Here is a 17,141-nt window from a genome sequence, read left to right as displayed (position 1 = left end):
TGCAGCACACAGGTTTTTATCAGAATAACCCTTCCCATCATTCCATGCTGCCTCTTCCTAGACCTAGAAATTATCTCCACTACCCCTCTTCCTCCCCAAAGACCTCTTTATCCTAACCCAGGGGTAGGCAACCTCGGCACTCCAGCTGTAGTGAAACTACAAATCCCATCATGCCTCTGCCTTTAGGAGTCATGCCTGTGATGGTCAGGATCTTGCAATGTCTCATGGGACTTGTAGTTTCAAAACAGCAGGAGGGTCGAGGTTGCCTACCCCTGGCCTAACCTATGCGTTGTCATGAGTATTCAGCGCGGCATTTTGTGTTTTTTCTTTTTCAGTGAAAGGCGTCAACTTCTACGGGCCGAAGAGCGAGTTTGTGGTCAGCGGCAGCGACTGCGGTCACATCTTCATGTGGGATAAGACGTCCTGTCAAATCGTACAGTTCATGGACGGCGACAAAGGCGGCGTGGTGAGTTGAACCTTTTTCATGATGGGACCCATGTAATGGTTTCATGATGAGACTCTACACTTAGATGGCGGCGCCCCCCTAACCCATTATTTTTTTCCAGTACATGAGCACAATGGATCCATCCAAAACTCTGCATCAGAGGGGCTGCAGCCATTCATAGTGACTTTAATTGGACTATCCATCCCTTTTTTTTTTTTTTTTTATACTCCCGCTACAGTAATCCCCCCCCCCCCATCTTCTGACTTCCCCTTGAATCGGTTAACCCTTATCTAGAAGTATGATTTTTTTCGGATCGCGTGTACGGGGCATTAGCTCTAAATTGGGGATCAGCAACAGGTCAATTGTGATCTACCTGTTGATCAGAGCTACCTGACGATCGTTCAAACTCCACCCGTCTGATGGTTTCCGCTTCATGATTGGACCCAACTGATGGTTTCCGCTTCATGATTGGACCCGTCTGATGGTTTCTGCTTCATGATTGGACCCGTCTGATGGTTTCTGCTTCATGATTGGACCCGTCTGATGGTTTCTGCTTCATGATTGGACCCGTCTGATGGTTTCTGCTTCATGATTGGACCCGTCTGATGGTTTCCGCTTCATGATTGGACCCGTCTGATGGTTTCTGCTTCATGATTGGACCCGTCTGATGGTTTCTGCTTCATGATTGGACCCGTCTGATGGTTTCCTCTTCATGATTGGACCCGTCTGATGGTTTCCTCTTCATGATTGGACCCGTCTGATGGTTTCCTCTTCATGATTGGACCCGTCTGATGGTTTCCTCTTCATGATTGGACCCGTCTGATGGTTTCCTCTTCATGATTGGACCCGTCTGATGGTTTCCTCTTCATGATTGGACCCGTCTGATGGTTTCCTCTTCATGATTGGACCCGTCTGATGGTTTCCTCTTCATGATTGGACCCGTCTGATGGTTTCCTCTTCATGATTGGACCCGTCTGATGGTTTCCTCTTCATGATTGGACCCGTCTGATGGTTTCCTCTTCATGATTGGACCCGTCTGATGGTTTCTGCTTCATGATTGGACCCGTCTGATGGTTTCCGCTTCATGATGAGACCTGTCTGATGGCATCTGCTTGGTGGAACCTGCTTGGTGGAACCTATCTGATGGTTTCTGTTTCATGATAGGACTCATCTGATGGTATCTGCTTGATGGGACCCGTCTGATGGTTTCTGCTTCATGATTGGACCCGTCTGATGGTTTCTGCTTCATGATTGGACCCGTCTGATGGTTTCTGCTTCATGATTGGACCCGTCTGATGGTTTCTGCTTCATGATGGGACCCGTCTGATGGTTTCCGCTTCATGATTGGACCCGTCTGATGGTTTCCGCTTCATGATTGGACCCGTCTGATGGTTTCCGCTTCATGATTGGACCCGTCTGATGGTTTCTGCTTCATGATTGGACCCGTCTGATGGTTTCCGCTTCATGAATTGAATGGACCCGTCTGATGGTTTCTGCTTCATGATTGGACCCGTCTGATGGTTTCCGCTTCATGATTGGACCCGTCTGATGGTTTCTGCTTCATGATTGGACCCGTCTGATGGTTTCTGCTTCATTATATGGTTTCCGTTTCATGATGGGACCCATCTCTGATGGTTTCCACTTGATGATGGGACTCATCTGATGGTATCTGCTTGATGGGACCCGTCTGATGGTTTCTGCTTCATGATTGGACCCGTCTGATGGTTTCTGCTTCATGATTGGACCCGTCTGATGGTTTCTGCTTCATGATTGGACCCATCTGATGGTTTCCGCTTCATGATTGGACCCGTCTGATGGTTTCCTCTTCATGATATGGTTTCCCTTCTGATGGTTTCCCTTCTGATGGTTTCCACTTGATGATGGGACTCATCTGATGGTATCTGCTTGATGGGACCCGTCTGATGGTTTCCTCTTCATGATTGGACCCATCTGATGATTTCCTCATGGTATCTGCTTGGTGGAACCTGTCTGATGGTTTCCACTTCATGATTGGACCCATCTGATGGTTTCCGCTTCATGATTAGACCCGTCTGATGGTTTCCACTTCATGATTGGACCCGTCTGGTGGTTTCTGCTTCATGATAGGACCCATCTGATGGTTTCTGCTTCATGATTGGACCCATCTGATGGTTTCCACTTCATGATTGGACCCATCTGATGGTTTCCGCTTCATGATTGGACCCATCTGATGGTTTCTGCTTCATGATTGGACCCATCTGATGGTTTCCACTTCATGATTGGACCCGTCTGATGGTTTCCACTTCATGATTGGACCCGTCTGGTGGTTTCTGCTTCATGATAGGACCCATCTGATGGTTTCTGCTTCATGATTGGACCCATCTGATGGTTTCCGCTTCATGATTAGACCCATCTGATGGTTTCCACTTCATGATTGGACCCGTCTGGTGGTTTCTGCTTCATGATAGGACCCATCTGATGGTTTCTGCTTCATGATTGGACCCATCTGATGGTTTCCGCTTCATGATTGGACCCTTCTGATAGTTACCGCTTTATGGTGGGACCTGTCTGATGGTTTCTGCTTCATGATTGGACCCGTCTGATGGTTTCTGCTTCATGATTGGACCCGTCTGATGGTTTCTGCTTCATGATTGGACCCGTCTGATGGTTTCTGCTTCATGATGGGACCCGTCTGATGGTTTCCGCTTCATGATTGGACCCGTCTGATGGTTTCCGCTTCATGATTGGACCCGTCTGATGGTTTCCGCTTCATGATTGGACCCGTCTGATGGTTTCCGCTTCATGATTGGACCCGTCTGATGGTTTCTGCTTCATGATTGGACCCATCTGATTTCTGCTTCATAAGAACCTCCTGAAGGTGTGCGCTTCATGATTCTGCTACTTATCCACCCCTTTCACTTCCATGCAGCCCCGTTCAACATGGAGCAAATGTAATCCTTTATTTAAACTCCTACTTGGAAGTATCAGTCATTGGCTGCAGCTCCTGCCCCCTGAACAAAATGGTGGCGGAGTGAAGGAAAAATAAATTTATACAAGGGACGTATTGAAGCAAACCTGTTTCTTCGCAATTGACCTGTTGATGAACGACAATTTTAGAGCGTTCTACCCGTTAATTGCGGCCATGTGAAGGGTAGATTAGGCTTTTCTATATACAGAGCAGTGCAGGGAAGCGGCTGCGAGACGCGGCTACCTATTTATTATGCTGCGCTGGAAAGAAGAATATTGAGTACTTTGCTTTTCTAATGTGTTTTCCTGTTGACTCGAGCCTTTCATATTGATGAGAAGCAGTGGCTGTTTTTTTGGTGCCCCTCTACTAATTCGATTTAAGTAACGCATTAGTGGGGCCGGCTCTATAGGACAAGCGCAGGGCCGCCTCCTGTTCTCCGGCGGCAGCAGTAAATTGCCGCCCAGCTTGCCTGCAAGAGCTTAAATATAATATTCGCTCTGAAAAGCGTTCTAAGATATCCCGGGGCTTTCTTGGCTGACTACGCGCCATAATTCAGCATTAGCCGACACGAGAAGAACACAAAGATATATATTTTTATTTTTTTTCCATCTCGCTGTTCTTGCCCCCCGAGGCCCACTCCCAGGTATAATGTTATTTTCTAGAATTAGCCGATAACCTATCTAAGGCGGCAATATTTTAGCTAATGCATTTTAGCCTGTAATTGCACCGCGCAGGCAGCAGCGTTTGTAGGCGTTCCACAGCTCTATGAACACTTTACTGCTCTCGGAGGAGTATCGTTTTTAATATCTTTTTGATAACGCTATACATCGTCCGTCATTTTATACCTTCCCCCCTGGTACAGTTTGCTCACAAATGTAATACCTATTTGTCTAGAAGAAATCTGTAGGCTGAATTATGAAATTTCTAGTTGCCTGGCTTCCATGATATCCCCCTGCCTTACAGTCAGGGCAGGACTTAGGGTGGTGGGGGCCCCTGGGCTTAATTATCGAAGGGGCACCCTGGAGCAGAGAAGCGGGGGGGTTGTTACCGCCGACCGATCATAGTTGTTGAGGGAGGGGGGGATCCGCCGAACCGACCGATCAAAGTTGTAGAGCGGGAGTGGGGGGCAGCCGCTGGACAGACTTCTTCTTCTTACCTCCTCCCAGGGCTGCCTTCAGTTATTTTGGGGCCCCTTACACAGCTGCAGTGAAAGGGCCTCCTGGAGCATTGAAGTTGTTGAGCGGGGGGGCTGCCGAGAATTACCTCCATACACCGAAGGTGTTGAGCGGGGGGCAAAATTGCGGGAGTGGGTTGCCGGGACTACTGCGAAATTGCGTTAGGGTGTTGCTGCGAAATTGTGGGAGGGGATTTCCATGAAAGGGGATTGCCGCGAAATTGCGTGAGGGGATTGCCGCGAAATTGCGAGAGGGGATTGCCTTAACGGGGATTGCCGCGAAATTGTGCGAGGGGATTGCCGCGAAATTGTGCGAGGGGATTGCCGCAAAATTTCAGGAGGGGATTGCCGCAAAATTTCAGGAGGGGATTGCCGCGAAATTGCAGGAGGGGATTGCCGTGAAATTACGGGAGGGGGTTGCCGTGAACTGGGGATTGCCGCGAAATTGCGGGAGGGGGTTGCCGCAAAATTGCGGGAGGGGGTTGCCGCGAAATTGCAGGAGGGGGTTGCCGTGAACTGGGGATTGCCGCGAAATTGCAGGAGGGGATTGCCGCAAACGGGGGCCCCCTATTTGGAGGGGCCCATGGGCTTGAGCACAGTCAAGCCCAATGGTAAGTCCGGCCCTGCTTACAGTACTTCGGCCCTCTTTTGGTTGCTTACTCGTTCCATTTTGGGCACTTGATGCTTTAGTAGCCAAAGATAAATACTTATTACATGTTGGGGACTCGGGGCATGGAAGCCAAAGAATGCTCGTGACAGCCAAGCAACTTGGACCCCTTAAAAAAAAAAAAACTCTATAACCGGACATATTGATTTGACTTGCTCTAAATCAGAAGTGTCCAAACTTTCTAAATAAAGGGACAATTTGCTGTCCTCCTGACTTTAGGGTCGGACTGGCCAGTGGGGGTAGAAAACGTCTTGGTGTCAGTTGCAGTAAATGGTGCCTTCTCATTGGTGTCGGTAGGACGAATAGTGCCCTATCTTTGGTGTCATTGGGAGGAATTATTATTATTACAATACAAGATTTATATAGCGCCAACAATTTACGCAGCAGCGTTTTACAACATAAAGGGGGACAATACAATTGCAATATAATTCAATACAGAAGGCATAGGAGAGCCCTGCTCATGGAGCCTACAAATTAAAGGGAGGAGGTGGGGGAGGAGGATCTGATGGAGGTGACTCGGGTACAGTTCTTAGGTGGAGTAGGCTTCCCTGAATAGAGTTTCAGGGCAGGGTAGGAGCTGACCAGACATACTGGGGTAGGGAGTTCCAGAGGTTGGGAGAGGCTCTGGAGAAGTCCTGGGGTCGGGCATGGGAGGAGGTTACAAGGGAGGTAGAGACCAGGAGTCGAGCATGGGAGGAGGTAACAAGGGAGGTAGAGACCAGGAGGTCTTGGGAGGAGCGGAGGGGACGATTTGGGCGATATCTACTGATTATGCTCCATCGTTGGTCTCCGTGGGAGGGAATAGTGTTTCATCCTTGGTGTCGGTGGGCAGAATAGTGTCCCATCAGTGGAAGGAATAGTGTGCTATCATTGGTGTCATTGGGAGGAATAGTGTCCCATCATTGGGAGGAATAACAGTGTCCCATCAGAATAGTGTCCCATCATTGCTGTCAGTGGGAGGAATAGTGTCCCATCATTGGTATCATTGTGAGTAGCGTCCGTAGGAGAAATGATGACCCTTCTTTAGTCTCTGAAAAAAAGTGCCTCATTGTTGGTGGATGTTTGGTGTCCCAAGGGCCAGATAAAGGCTAGCAAAGGGCCACTTCTGGCCCCTGTAATTCAAATTGGAGACCACTGCTCTAGAGAACCTGGAATTAAAGTATATCTAAACCCAGAAACATTGTCGTAAAGCAGCTCACCTATAGCTATAGTTGAAATGGAAGGGTTTGTAGCCTTTAGTAATAAACTGGCCAAGAAAGAAAACCCCTAATTAACCCGTTGGCATTTTCCCAGGTGAACTGCTTGGAGCCGCACCCGCACCTGCCTGTCCTAGCGACCAGCGGCCTCGATTACGATGTCAAAATCTGGCTGCCCACTGCCAAGGACCCGACCGAGCTGCACGGACTGAAGGAGGTAAGCCCAAGGAACGGTAGTGCAACCTTAAGGTACAGCATCCCTCCCGCTCGGCTGTGTCTTGCCAAGTCACGGCTCTGAAAAGGTTAAAGTCTTCTTGAAAAGAGTGTGTGGGCCCCTGGATTAGTCAGCACAGCGGTGAGCTCATCGCTACCCATATGGTGTTATCGTCACCGCTTCTGAGAGATTGATCTTGTGCCATGCAAGTCGTTAGACAAGCGGAGTAACCTCTTCCTTCCCTGGCATGGGGAGCGGTGGGGGTACATTTGAGCAGGCTGGTGGGTTAAGGTATACCAGGAGCAGCATTTGTCGCCTTGCCATGTTAATAAAGTATGAAGCTTGGGTGGTGAAGGTCCTTCTCGAGGTTGGGAAGTGGAAGGTGGTAACGGCCCTTAGACGGGCTATTGACTTAGGAGCACTTGAGCAGACAATGGGGGTCCCCTCCATACATTGATGTTTCAGCTGACCACCAAGTCGAGGATTATGTGCACCGCAAAAACCAGATGCACCCCTGTGAAGAAGGAGCTTGACACTGACCTATCCAGCAGGTGGTGTGTTCAACCTTGTAGAGCTTCCGGTGTCAATACTATCTGAAACTTCCTGGTTTGCTGGATGGGATATCCCTGCTGGGAGGTTGCGGTTTCTTTTGTCAACCCCTCCATCACCAGTGTGTCTGTAGTGGTCAGTAGGAGGAACCGCAGAGCTTTAGTTGATGTAGGGGTCAGTAGAAGAACAGTAGAGCTTTAGGGGAGTGGGAGGGACATTGGAGCTTTAGGGGAGTGGGAGGGACATTGGAGCTTTAAGGGGAGTGGGAGGGACATTGGAGCTTTAGGGGAGTGGGAGGGACATTGGAGCTTTAAGGGGAGTGGGAGGGACATTGGAGCTTTAAGGGGAGTGGGAGGGACATTGGAGCTTTAAGGGGAGTGGGAGGGACATTGGAGCTTTAAGGGGAGTGGGAGGGGCCGCAGAGCTTTAAGGGGAGTGGGAGGGGCCGCAGAGCTTTAAGGGGAGTGGGAGGGGCCGCAGAGCTTTAAGGGGAGTGGGAGGGGCCGCAGAGCTTTAAGGGGAGTGGGAGGGGCCGCAGAGCTTTAAGGGGAGTGGGAGGGGCCGCAGAGCTTTAAGGGGAGTGGCGCCGCAGAGCTTTAAGGGGAGTGGGAGGGGCGCCGCAGAGCTTTAAGGGGAGTGGGAGGGGCGCCGCAGAGCTTTAAGAAGAGTGGGAGGGGCGCCGCAGAGCTTTAAGAAGAGTGGGAGGGGCGCCGCAGAGCTTTAAGAAGAGTGGGAGGGGCGCCGCAGAGCTTTAAGAAGAGTGGGAGGGGCGCCGCAGAGCTTTAAGAAGAGTGGGAGGGGCGCCGCAGAGCTTTAAGAAGAGTGGGAGGGGCGCCGCAGAGCTTTAAGAAGAGTGGGAGGGGCGCCGCAGAGCTTTAAGAAGAGTGGGAGGGGCGCCGCAGAGCTTTAAGAAGAGTGGGAGGGGCGCCGCAGAGCTTTAAGAAGAGTGGGAGGGGCGCCGCAGAGCTTTAAGAAGAGTGGGAGGGGCGCCGCAGAGCTTTAGCGATGTGTAGCAGTCAGTAGGAGGGAACACAGGCCACATGTTTTCCTTGCACAGGACTCGCGCCTTCTTTTCTGCTGTTGTGACTGTTCAGGTATCATCAGCTTGAGGGAGCTTAGAGCTGCAGACAAGTGTGTGTGTGTGTGTGTGTGTGTGTGTCCGGCAGCTTGAGATTATGGGACGGCCAACGCTGGGGTGTAAAATCTTGTAGCTTTAAAATAATGTTGGGAGTCCGCTTTGAAGTCCCTGTCCTGCGTCCAGCCATCTTTGATCTCGGCAGAGCTGGTCTACCTTGACGTGGTCACTGGTGAAAATCCGTAGACTTGCCAGCGGTACTGAACGCTGCATGTCTTTGTATGCGACCGACAGCAGCTGTCAGATTTGTTCTCTCATCCGAGTGATTTCATGCGAATAGAGCTGGCGACCGACCCCAGACACAGCGTGCATCCAGGGTTGGCATCTGTGGCGTTCTGGCTGCAGCTAATCAGACAGTTTGTATGCTGCCGTAGCACCAAGTGTTTCTGTGTCTGCATCCCTGCGACTGTATAAACGTTTCCCTCTCCTCCTTCCTCCAGGTTATCAAGAAAAACAAACGTGAAAGAGATGAGGACAGCCTACACCACGCCGACCTGTTCGACAACCACATGTTATGGTTTCTGATGCACCATCTACGGCAGAGGGGGCACCGCAGGGTGAGTACCCCCCCTTTCGGTCCTTTGTTTCTATTGGGACTTTTACTAAATGTCGGTCAAAGGGAACTTCTCACAAGATAAAACGTCTTTGTGATTGGGCCCAACAGACTTGTTATACTTGGGGAACAGGTTTAGGCCCCATTCACTCTTGTGCGACTTTAAAGTAGTTCCTGCATTATTTTGGTCCAACTTTCATGCGACTGACTTTAGGGCTATAGAGGTCAATGTAAACCCTCAAAAGCCGCATGAAAGTCGCACCTACATGATGTACATGCAACTTGTGTGTGACTTTGTAAAGCATTAACTATCACAAAGTCTGCTTTTTGACCCCTGTCCAAGCCCCTCCCGGGGAGATTGTCCATCCACTTGCTTTAGCTCTTGCCCTTGCTTTAGCTCTTGCCCTTGCTTTAGCTCTTGCCCTTGCTTTAGCTCTTGCCCTTGCTCTAGCCCTTGCCGGTACCGGGTCCCCAAAATCTGGGAGATCGGGCACAAAAAGGTGACTCGAGTATAAGCTGTGGGGGGCATTTTCAGCACAAAAAAGGTGCTGAAAAACTCGGCTTTAACTTGAGTATATACGGTATATAGCTCTTTCCTCCTCCTCCTCCTCCTCCTCCTCCTCCTCCTCCTCCTCCTCCTCCTCCTCCTCCTCCTCCTCCTCCTCCTCCTTTCATAAACTGAGACATCGTCATTACAGTTTACGATGTTTCAGTTATGTGAATGGACAGTCGGTGACTGACTGTTCATTCGGAAAAGTTAGGGAGGGGGACAGCAGAACGGAAGGGGACATGGAGGAAAACTGGAGGGGGGGCAGCAGCAGAAAAGAGAGGGACATGGAGGAAGAACGGAGGGGGGACTGGAGGAGGATGCGAGGACATTCATCGGTGATCGGTGCGGTGGTGGGAGGAGTTACAAGCACCGATCACCGCTGTATAGATTTCACAAAAGCAACTGAAAGCCATGGGGGAGTGTGATATCCTCTGTGTTGTGAGAGACACAAGACTCTGGTCTGGAACAATGGATGTTTATTTCAGGTCATCTGTACACTGCAACATGCATCTCAGGACAGTACATCTTATCAGATTCCTACATGTGCTCTCTCTAAGATGGCTACTATGCCCATTGACCCTTGTCATCACTGCTGGGTGGTGCCAGTACATGTGGAACCCTTCAGATATAACCGGGAGAAACGGCTGCATTGAAATCTATACAGTGGTGATCGGTGTTTGTAACTCCTCCCATCACCGCTGACTATCCAGGTATTGGGCGAAGCATCGGGGCATTTGCAAGTACTCGGGCAAATGCTCAGTATCGGTGCCGATACCGATAATGAATGAAATGCGATCACATTCTTTAGATACTCCTCCTCCTCCCTCTTTGTGGCTCGGATCAGAGGGAAGTTGGCCGTGTAGTCTGCTCACACCTGGCTGCCCATAGAGCGGGCTCTGTCCCTATCCCTCTGTCCCTATCTGCAGGAACTGAGCGGACCCCATTTTGTTTTTGTCGTACGGAACAAGTTGCGCAGTTATAAGTTCCAGCCGTATGCGCTCATTATACAGCGGCTCACGACACGGTCGTCCCAGCTCGAGGAGGCAATTAATTTAGCACAGAAGTGCACTCTTGCCTTCCTCCCAGAATGCTTTGCTGTTGGTAAGCCCAGGTGAGCTGTCCTCCTCCCCCCATCCAGCCACTTCTCGGCGCTGCTCGCAGGATCAAATAAAACCGTTTTCATTACAAGCCGCGGCGGCTCCTTAATTGCCGCATGTGTAGGATGCCTGTCTGGTGAAAACACGGCCGCTTCTCTCTTATTTGTGGATAATTAAAGAGCCAGCAGAGCCGCGTCTCACTTAATTGGATGCAAAGATGACAGGGATATGACAAAACAAACTGCCTGATCTGACATCTTCCACTTCTCTTATTTTAAAATAGTCGTCTCTTCTTAAATCAGAAAGATAATTAATTTGTGTTTGCAAGACAGATGTATTTTATGTGTAGAAGTCGGGCATGGCGAGGTACCATGAGAGTAAAAAAGCATTGCTGTATAAAAGGCAACTCCAGATCTATTATAAAAACCAGCTTGATCTTCCATTCATCAAGGAAAACGGATCATTAAACGGATGGCGGGGGGGGGGGGATTATTGATTACACACCCTAAGATGCTCCCTATGTGAAACAAATCCAGCTATGACCGAGGCGAAGTGGGCGGGTCTCAAGGGATTCCCCCAGTAAATGTGCTTCCTGTGGCACTAAATATGTATCTGGGTCCTCCAGTTCCCAGCATCTGTGTGTTTTGGGGAGACACGGACTTGATTCCAAAACCAGATCGCTCCAAGGGTCCCCCAGGCACACACCTCCCAAAGAGTAGTGTCCCCTTTTAAAACCCAGGGCTCATAGTAGGCAAGAGGCCACCCTGCAGTCCTCTTCAAAAGCCCCTGTCCTGGTTGGGTCTGTCACATCTGATCTTCTCTGCTGGTTACCTCTGCAATCGCTGCATGCAGAGAGTGCCATGCCACAATAGGGATTCCCATGTGCAAGCATAGGTGTGACGTCATCGCAGCCTTGCCATCGAAGGAGGCTGGAGAGCATGAACTTGGAAGGAAGACTGGACAAAGATTATGCGCTGGAAGCTGTGACCGCTCGGCGCTGGAGGGCTTTTTTGACAGGTAGTTCTGTCCTAGTATGATCCACATATTATTATCATACTAACACATTAGGGAATCAACCTGAAGCCCATTTAACCACTTAAGGACTGGACCAAAATGCAGCTAAATGACCCCAAGGGGTTTTTACAATTCGGCACTGCGTCGCTTTAACAGACAATTGCGCGGTCGTGCGACGTGGCTCCCAAACAAAATTGGTGTCCTTTTTTCCCCACAAATAGAGCTTCCTTTTGGTGGTATTTGATCACCTCTGCGGTTTTAATTTTTTGCGTTATAAACAAAAATAGAGCGACAATTTTGAAAAAAATGCAATATTTTTTACTATAATAAATATCCCCCAAAAACATATCTAAAACATTTTTTTTCTCAGTTTAGGCCGATACGTATTGCGATTTTTTTTTTTACCAAAAATAGGTAAACGAATAAGCGTTTATCGATTGGTTTGCGCAAAATTTATAGCGTTTATAAAATAGGGGATAGTTTTATTGCATTTTTATTAATTTTTTTTTTTTTTTACTACTAATGGCGGCGATCAGCGATTTTTTTTCGTGGCTGCGACATTATGGCGGACACTTCGGACAATTTTGACACATTTTTGGGACCACTGTCATTTTCACAGCAAAAAATGCATTTAAATTGCATTGTTTATTGTGAAAATGACAGTTGCAGTTTGGGAGTTAACCACAGGGGGCGCTGTAGGAGTTAGTGTTCACTTTGTGTGTGTTTACAACTGTAGGGGGGTGTGGCTGTAGGACTGGCGTCATCGATCGAGTCTCCCTTATATAAGGGATGACTCGATCGATACTCCGCAACAGTGAAGCACGGGGAAACCGTGTTTACATACGGCTCTCCCCGTTCTTCAGCTCCGGGGAGCGATCGCGACGGAGCGGCTATAAACAAATAGCCGCGCCGTCGTCCCGGATCGCTCCCCGAGGGGATCCGACCGCCGCATGTAGCAGGGGGGGTCCCAATCGGACCCACGTCTAGGCAGGCACGTACAGGTACTTTGATGTGCCTGTCCGTGCCATTCTGCCGACATATATCTACATGAGGCGGTCGAGAAGTGGTTAAAAAATAAATAAACAAAGCAGAGTTTACCACTTTCCACCCGCCGTATAGCAGAATGACAGCCGAAAAGTGGTTCTGTTATCCTGACTGGGCGTCATGATCGGTGGGTGGGGTATGTTAGTCTGACACACCACATCTTCGTTCTTGGTAAAGAGCCTATAGCCTCGTACACACGACCGGTTTTCCCGGCACGAAAACTGCCAGGAGAACATTTGGCCCCGGAATCCCGGCCGTGTGTATGCTCCCTAGCAGTTTTCCCGTCAGGAAAACAGCCGGGGATACCGACGGGAAAATGGAGAACCTGCTCTCTTCCCGTCGGTATTCACGGAAGAGTGTTTCCTGCCGAGAAAACCAGTCGTCTGTATGCTTACCTGCAGGGTAGGAAAAACCGTGCATGCTCGATAACACTTTGACGCATGCATACAACGTTAGCCTGGGGTGTAGCAAGATGGCGGCAATGGAATTGAATGTGACGAGACACTGGCTCGTCGTCGATGACGTCACCGCGTTCTTGCCATTCAAAAAAACGGTGGGTTTTTGTGTGGCCGTGTGTCTACATGGCTTTTCAGGGCAAGCCTGTTGGGAAACCCGCCTTTTTTTTTTTTTCCCAGATGGAATTTCCGGTCGTGTGTACAGGGCATTTGACGTAGGCTCTTTACCACATGGTCAGCTGTGTCCAATCGCAACTGATCACAGTGTAAATATGAAGGGCCGTTTATCAGCTTTTCCTCCACTCGCACTATATTTATTAAGAAATGGCATGGTGCGAGATGTTTCTAGCAAATACAGTGTCACAATTTCGATGTCATCGGCTATGCCTAATAGTTGCGAAACTAAAGCCTTTAGAAAGCAGGAGAGAGAGAATATTTTAGGTAAGCTTAGTCTGTGTTTTGTGAAGGACACGGGAAACATCGCAAGCAAGATGGAGTCTCTTGTGTTTTTTAAATGAACAATGCAGTGAAAGTTCAAGTCGTTTTCTGCCTTGGGTTTTATTTTACACAATTTTTCTCCATGTTACAGTCAGCCAACTGCTGGTGGTTCCTGCTGCATTGGCGCAGAGAGAGGGCATCCTGTTCAGCTCTTTCCTAGCTTTCTCAGAATGATGGGTTTATCGGGTGGAGGTGGACCATCTATACTACTATGTACAGAGTATATTTGTGTATGCTGCAGTGTAGCAGACCATGGGCCCATTTATTTTTGAGTCCTGCAGACACCAGTCAAATTCGAATTAGTCTTGGTAGTTTGAAACCGACTGGTGAATCCTCAAGCAGGAGAGAGGAGCAAAGTTGCGTGGATGCCCTGCGCTCTACATGTGATGTGTTTATGGTGCGAACGGTAGTGTCCAGGTGTTATCTTGCCTAATACAATTTTTTGCATAGATGGATGTTTCCCACCATTATTTATCCCTTGTCTTACCCTTTTTACTTGCTCATGATTTTTATTTTTATTTTTTTTCCTGCAGAGGAGAAGAGACCAAGCCACAGGTGAGAACGAATCTGATGACTCCCCCAGCACCTCCGACAGCTCTGACGACGACGAAGAAGGTCCCGATCGAGTACAGTGCATCCCATCATGAGCAGCCCCCTACCCCCCCCCCCCCAACAAATCCCACTTTTTCCTTTGGCGTGGAGCTTCCCCATCTCCCTCCTTTTCTCCCTCCAGAGAGTGGAGGGCAATGCTCTACTTAATAGACATTTTTTCAGCTTTTTATTACAGTTCTAGGACTATAGTCAAAGAAAAACAAAATGCTTTTCCTCTTCAGTCTTGTTTCTTTCTCCTGGAGAGCGGGCACTCTGCTTGGCAAATTTGCACTTTGGATTTACCGACTTTCATGTGTAAAAAATAAAATAAAAAAGACGGTGCCCCCAACGCCAGAAACCCATGTTCTCAGCATCCTACGAACCCTTCAATCTACACGTTTCTTCTATTACCAGCAGCTGAGACTGTTTGGCACCAAGAGTAAAGAAAGGACTTTTGAAATTTAGAAAAAATTTAAAAAAACTTAAAAAAACATGGAAAGTTGAGGGTTGGAGAGAGAGGATTATTTTTGTAAGTAAAATCTTTGTGTTTTTCTTTTGTTCTTTTTTTTATTTTATTTTTTTGAGAAAAGCAGCCATCTTAAGCCAGCTAATTTTTCCTCCTCCATCCTTTCTGCGTGTCTCTTAATCTTCCTAATTGATGGTCCTGCAGATTTACACCAGCTATTTTTTTATTATTTTTTTTTTTTCATCCACCCCAACTTTGTTGAGTCTTAAAAATAATTAAGCCGTGTGCCGATTCTTTGGCTCATAAAAAGTTCAAATTCTCCATTTGTTCCTCGTGTAATTCATCGTGAAATCAAGCCCACATTTCTTCCATTGTTGACCTAAATTTTGGTCCTAATTTTGGTGCACGGTTAACCCTCAAAAAGATTGCGCTATCTTGTGAGCCAATATGTCCATCTTTCCAACCTTCTAAAGCCGAAGACCTTTTGTTGCAATGGGAATCCACTTGGTCTACTAGAGCTTCCTGACGTCTACTGTTGGCCAAGCATTTGGTGGCTTCTAGAAAATTGGCACCAACGTTGGGTGAAGCATTATTCTACAGTTTGTTCTCTTAAGATTTTTCTCATGGGTAACCGACTTGTCCAGATATTGGTTCAGCTCGAAAAATAGGTTACTTCATTAGGTGTTTTGCTAAATTCGAGAGGGATGGTTTTTGCTTTGAGTAGATCAGCTATGGCCATAAAATATTTTCTACATTACATTTTTATTGGATGTCTGCTGTTGGCCAAGTATTTGGTGGCTTTCACAAAATTGTTAACATAATTCTACCATTTATTTTTTGTTCTCTTAAATATTTCCTCTTCAGAAACAGATTGTCTGGGTGTTGGTTGAGCTCACAAAATGGCTTCCCCCATTGGGGTGTTAACTGAATTCAAGAGGGATTGTTTTTGCTTTTGAGTAGATCAACTATGACCGTGAAATGCCCAATCTGAAAAGACTAGTATGAGTAAAGAGAAAAAAATAACCATTTTATTTCCTTAAATACATTTTTATTGGATGTCTGCTGTTGGCCAAGTACTATTTGGCTTTCACAAAATTGTCAACAGCATTGGGCGAACCATAATTCTACCGTTTGTTAAAATTTTCCTCCTACGAAACCAATTTGTCCAGATGTTGGCTTGGCTTTCAAAATAACTTCCCACGTTGGGTGTTCGCTAAATTCAAGAGCGATTTTGTTTTTGCTTTTGAGTAGCTTTGACCATAAAATACCCAACTTCAAGACTATTTTGAGTTGGTAGGAAAAAAATGTTGTATTTCCTAAACTACATTTTTATTGGATATCTGCTGTTGGCAAGCATTTGGTGGCTTTCACAAAATGGTCACTAACCTTGGGTGAACTGTAATTCTCCAGTTTGGATTAACCCTGAAAAGATTTTGCCATCTTGTGAGCTCAATAGGACTATCTTCCCTGCCTTCTAAAGCCAAAGACTTTTTTTATTGCAGTGGAGTCCACTAGGTCTACTAAAGCGTCTTGATGTCTGTTGGCCAAGTATTTGGTGGCTTTCACAAAATTGTCAACATTGGGTGAACCATAATTCTACCATTGTGTTCTCTTAAAATTGTCCTCTTCGGAAACAGATTGTCTGGGTGTTGGTTGAGCTTACAAAATGGCTTCACCTATTGGGGTGTTCACTGAATTCAAGAGGGATTGTTTTTGCTTTTGAGTAGATCAGCTATGACCGTGAAATGGCCAATCTGAAAAGACTAGTATGAGTAAAGAGAAAAAAAAATAACCATTTTATTTCCTTAAATACATTTTTATTGGATGTCTGCTGTTGGCCAAGTATTTGGAGGCTTTCACAAAACTGTCAACATTGGGCGAACCATAATTCTACCGTTTGTTATCCTCTTAAAATTTTCCTCTTACAAAACCAATGTGTCCAGATGTTGGTTCGGCTCACAAAATAACTTCCCACGTTGGGTGTTCGCTAAATTCAAGAGGGATTGTTTTTGCTTTGAGTAGATTAGCTTTGACCATAAAATACCCAATCTCAAGACTTTTTTGAGTTGGTAGGAAAAAAAATAAGTTTTCTTCTTTCCTAAATTACATTTTTATTGGATATCTGCTGTTGGCAAGCATTTGGTGGCTTTCACAAAATGGTCACTAACCTTGGGTGAACTGTAATTCTCCAGTTTGGATTAACCCTAAAAAGATTTTGCCATCTTGTGAGCTCAATATGTCTTCCCTGCCTTCTAAAGCTGAAGACTTTGTATTGCAATGGAGTCCACTAGGTCTACTAGAGCGTCTTGATATCTGTTGGCCAAGCATTTGGTTGCTTTCACAAAATGGTCACTAACCTTGGGTGAACTGTAATGCTCCAGTTTGGGTTAACCCTAAAAAGATTTTGCCATCTTGTGAGCTCAATATGTCATCCCTGCCTTCTAAAGCTGAAGACTTTGTATTGCAATGGAGTCCACTAGGTCTACTAGAGCGTCTTGATATCTGTTGGCCAAGCATTTGGTTGCTTTCACAAAATGGTCACTAAC

General features: G+C 47.3%; 1 protein-coding gene across 2 annotated transcripts in view; it reads left to right on the top strand.

The window, feature by feature from the left end:
• DCAF8 (DDB1 and CUL4 associated factor 8) overlaps positions 1 to 16,676 on the top strand; it is a 58,384-nt gene extending 41,708 nt beyond the window's left edge. For both annotated transcript variants that reach the window (XM_040332875.1, XM_040332874.1), the window contains 4 exons: positions 336 to 466; positions 6,527 to 6,646; positions 8,768 to 8,884; positions 14,072 to 16,676. In XM_040332875.1, coding sequence (XP_040188809.1) covers positions 336 to 466; positions 6,527 to 6,646; positions 8,768 to 8,884; positions 14,072 to 14,185 — 482 coding nt within the window. In that variant the 3' untranslated portion in view covers positions 14,186 to 16,676. The remainder of the gene's footprint in view (positions 1 to 335; positions 467 to 6,526; positions 6,647 to 8,767; positions 8,885 to 14,071) is intronic.
• The last annotated feature ends 465 nt before the right edge of the window (positions 16,677 to 17,141 follow it).

This window comes from Rana temporaria, chromosome 13 (assembly GCF_905171775.1).
Source record: "Rana temporaria chromosome 13, aRanTem1.1, whole genome shotgun sequence".
Lineage (NCBI taxonomy): Eukaryota > Metazoa > Chordata > Amphibia > Anura > Ranidae > Rana > Rana temporaria.
This window is presented reverse-complemented; position numbering and strand designations above follow the sequence as displayed.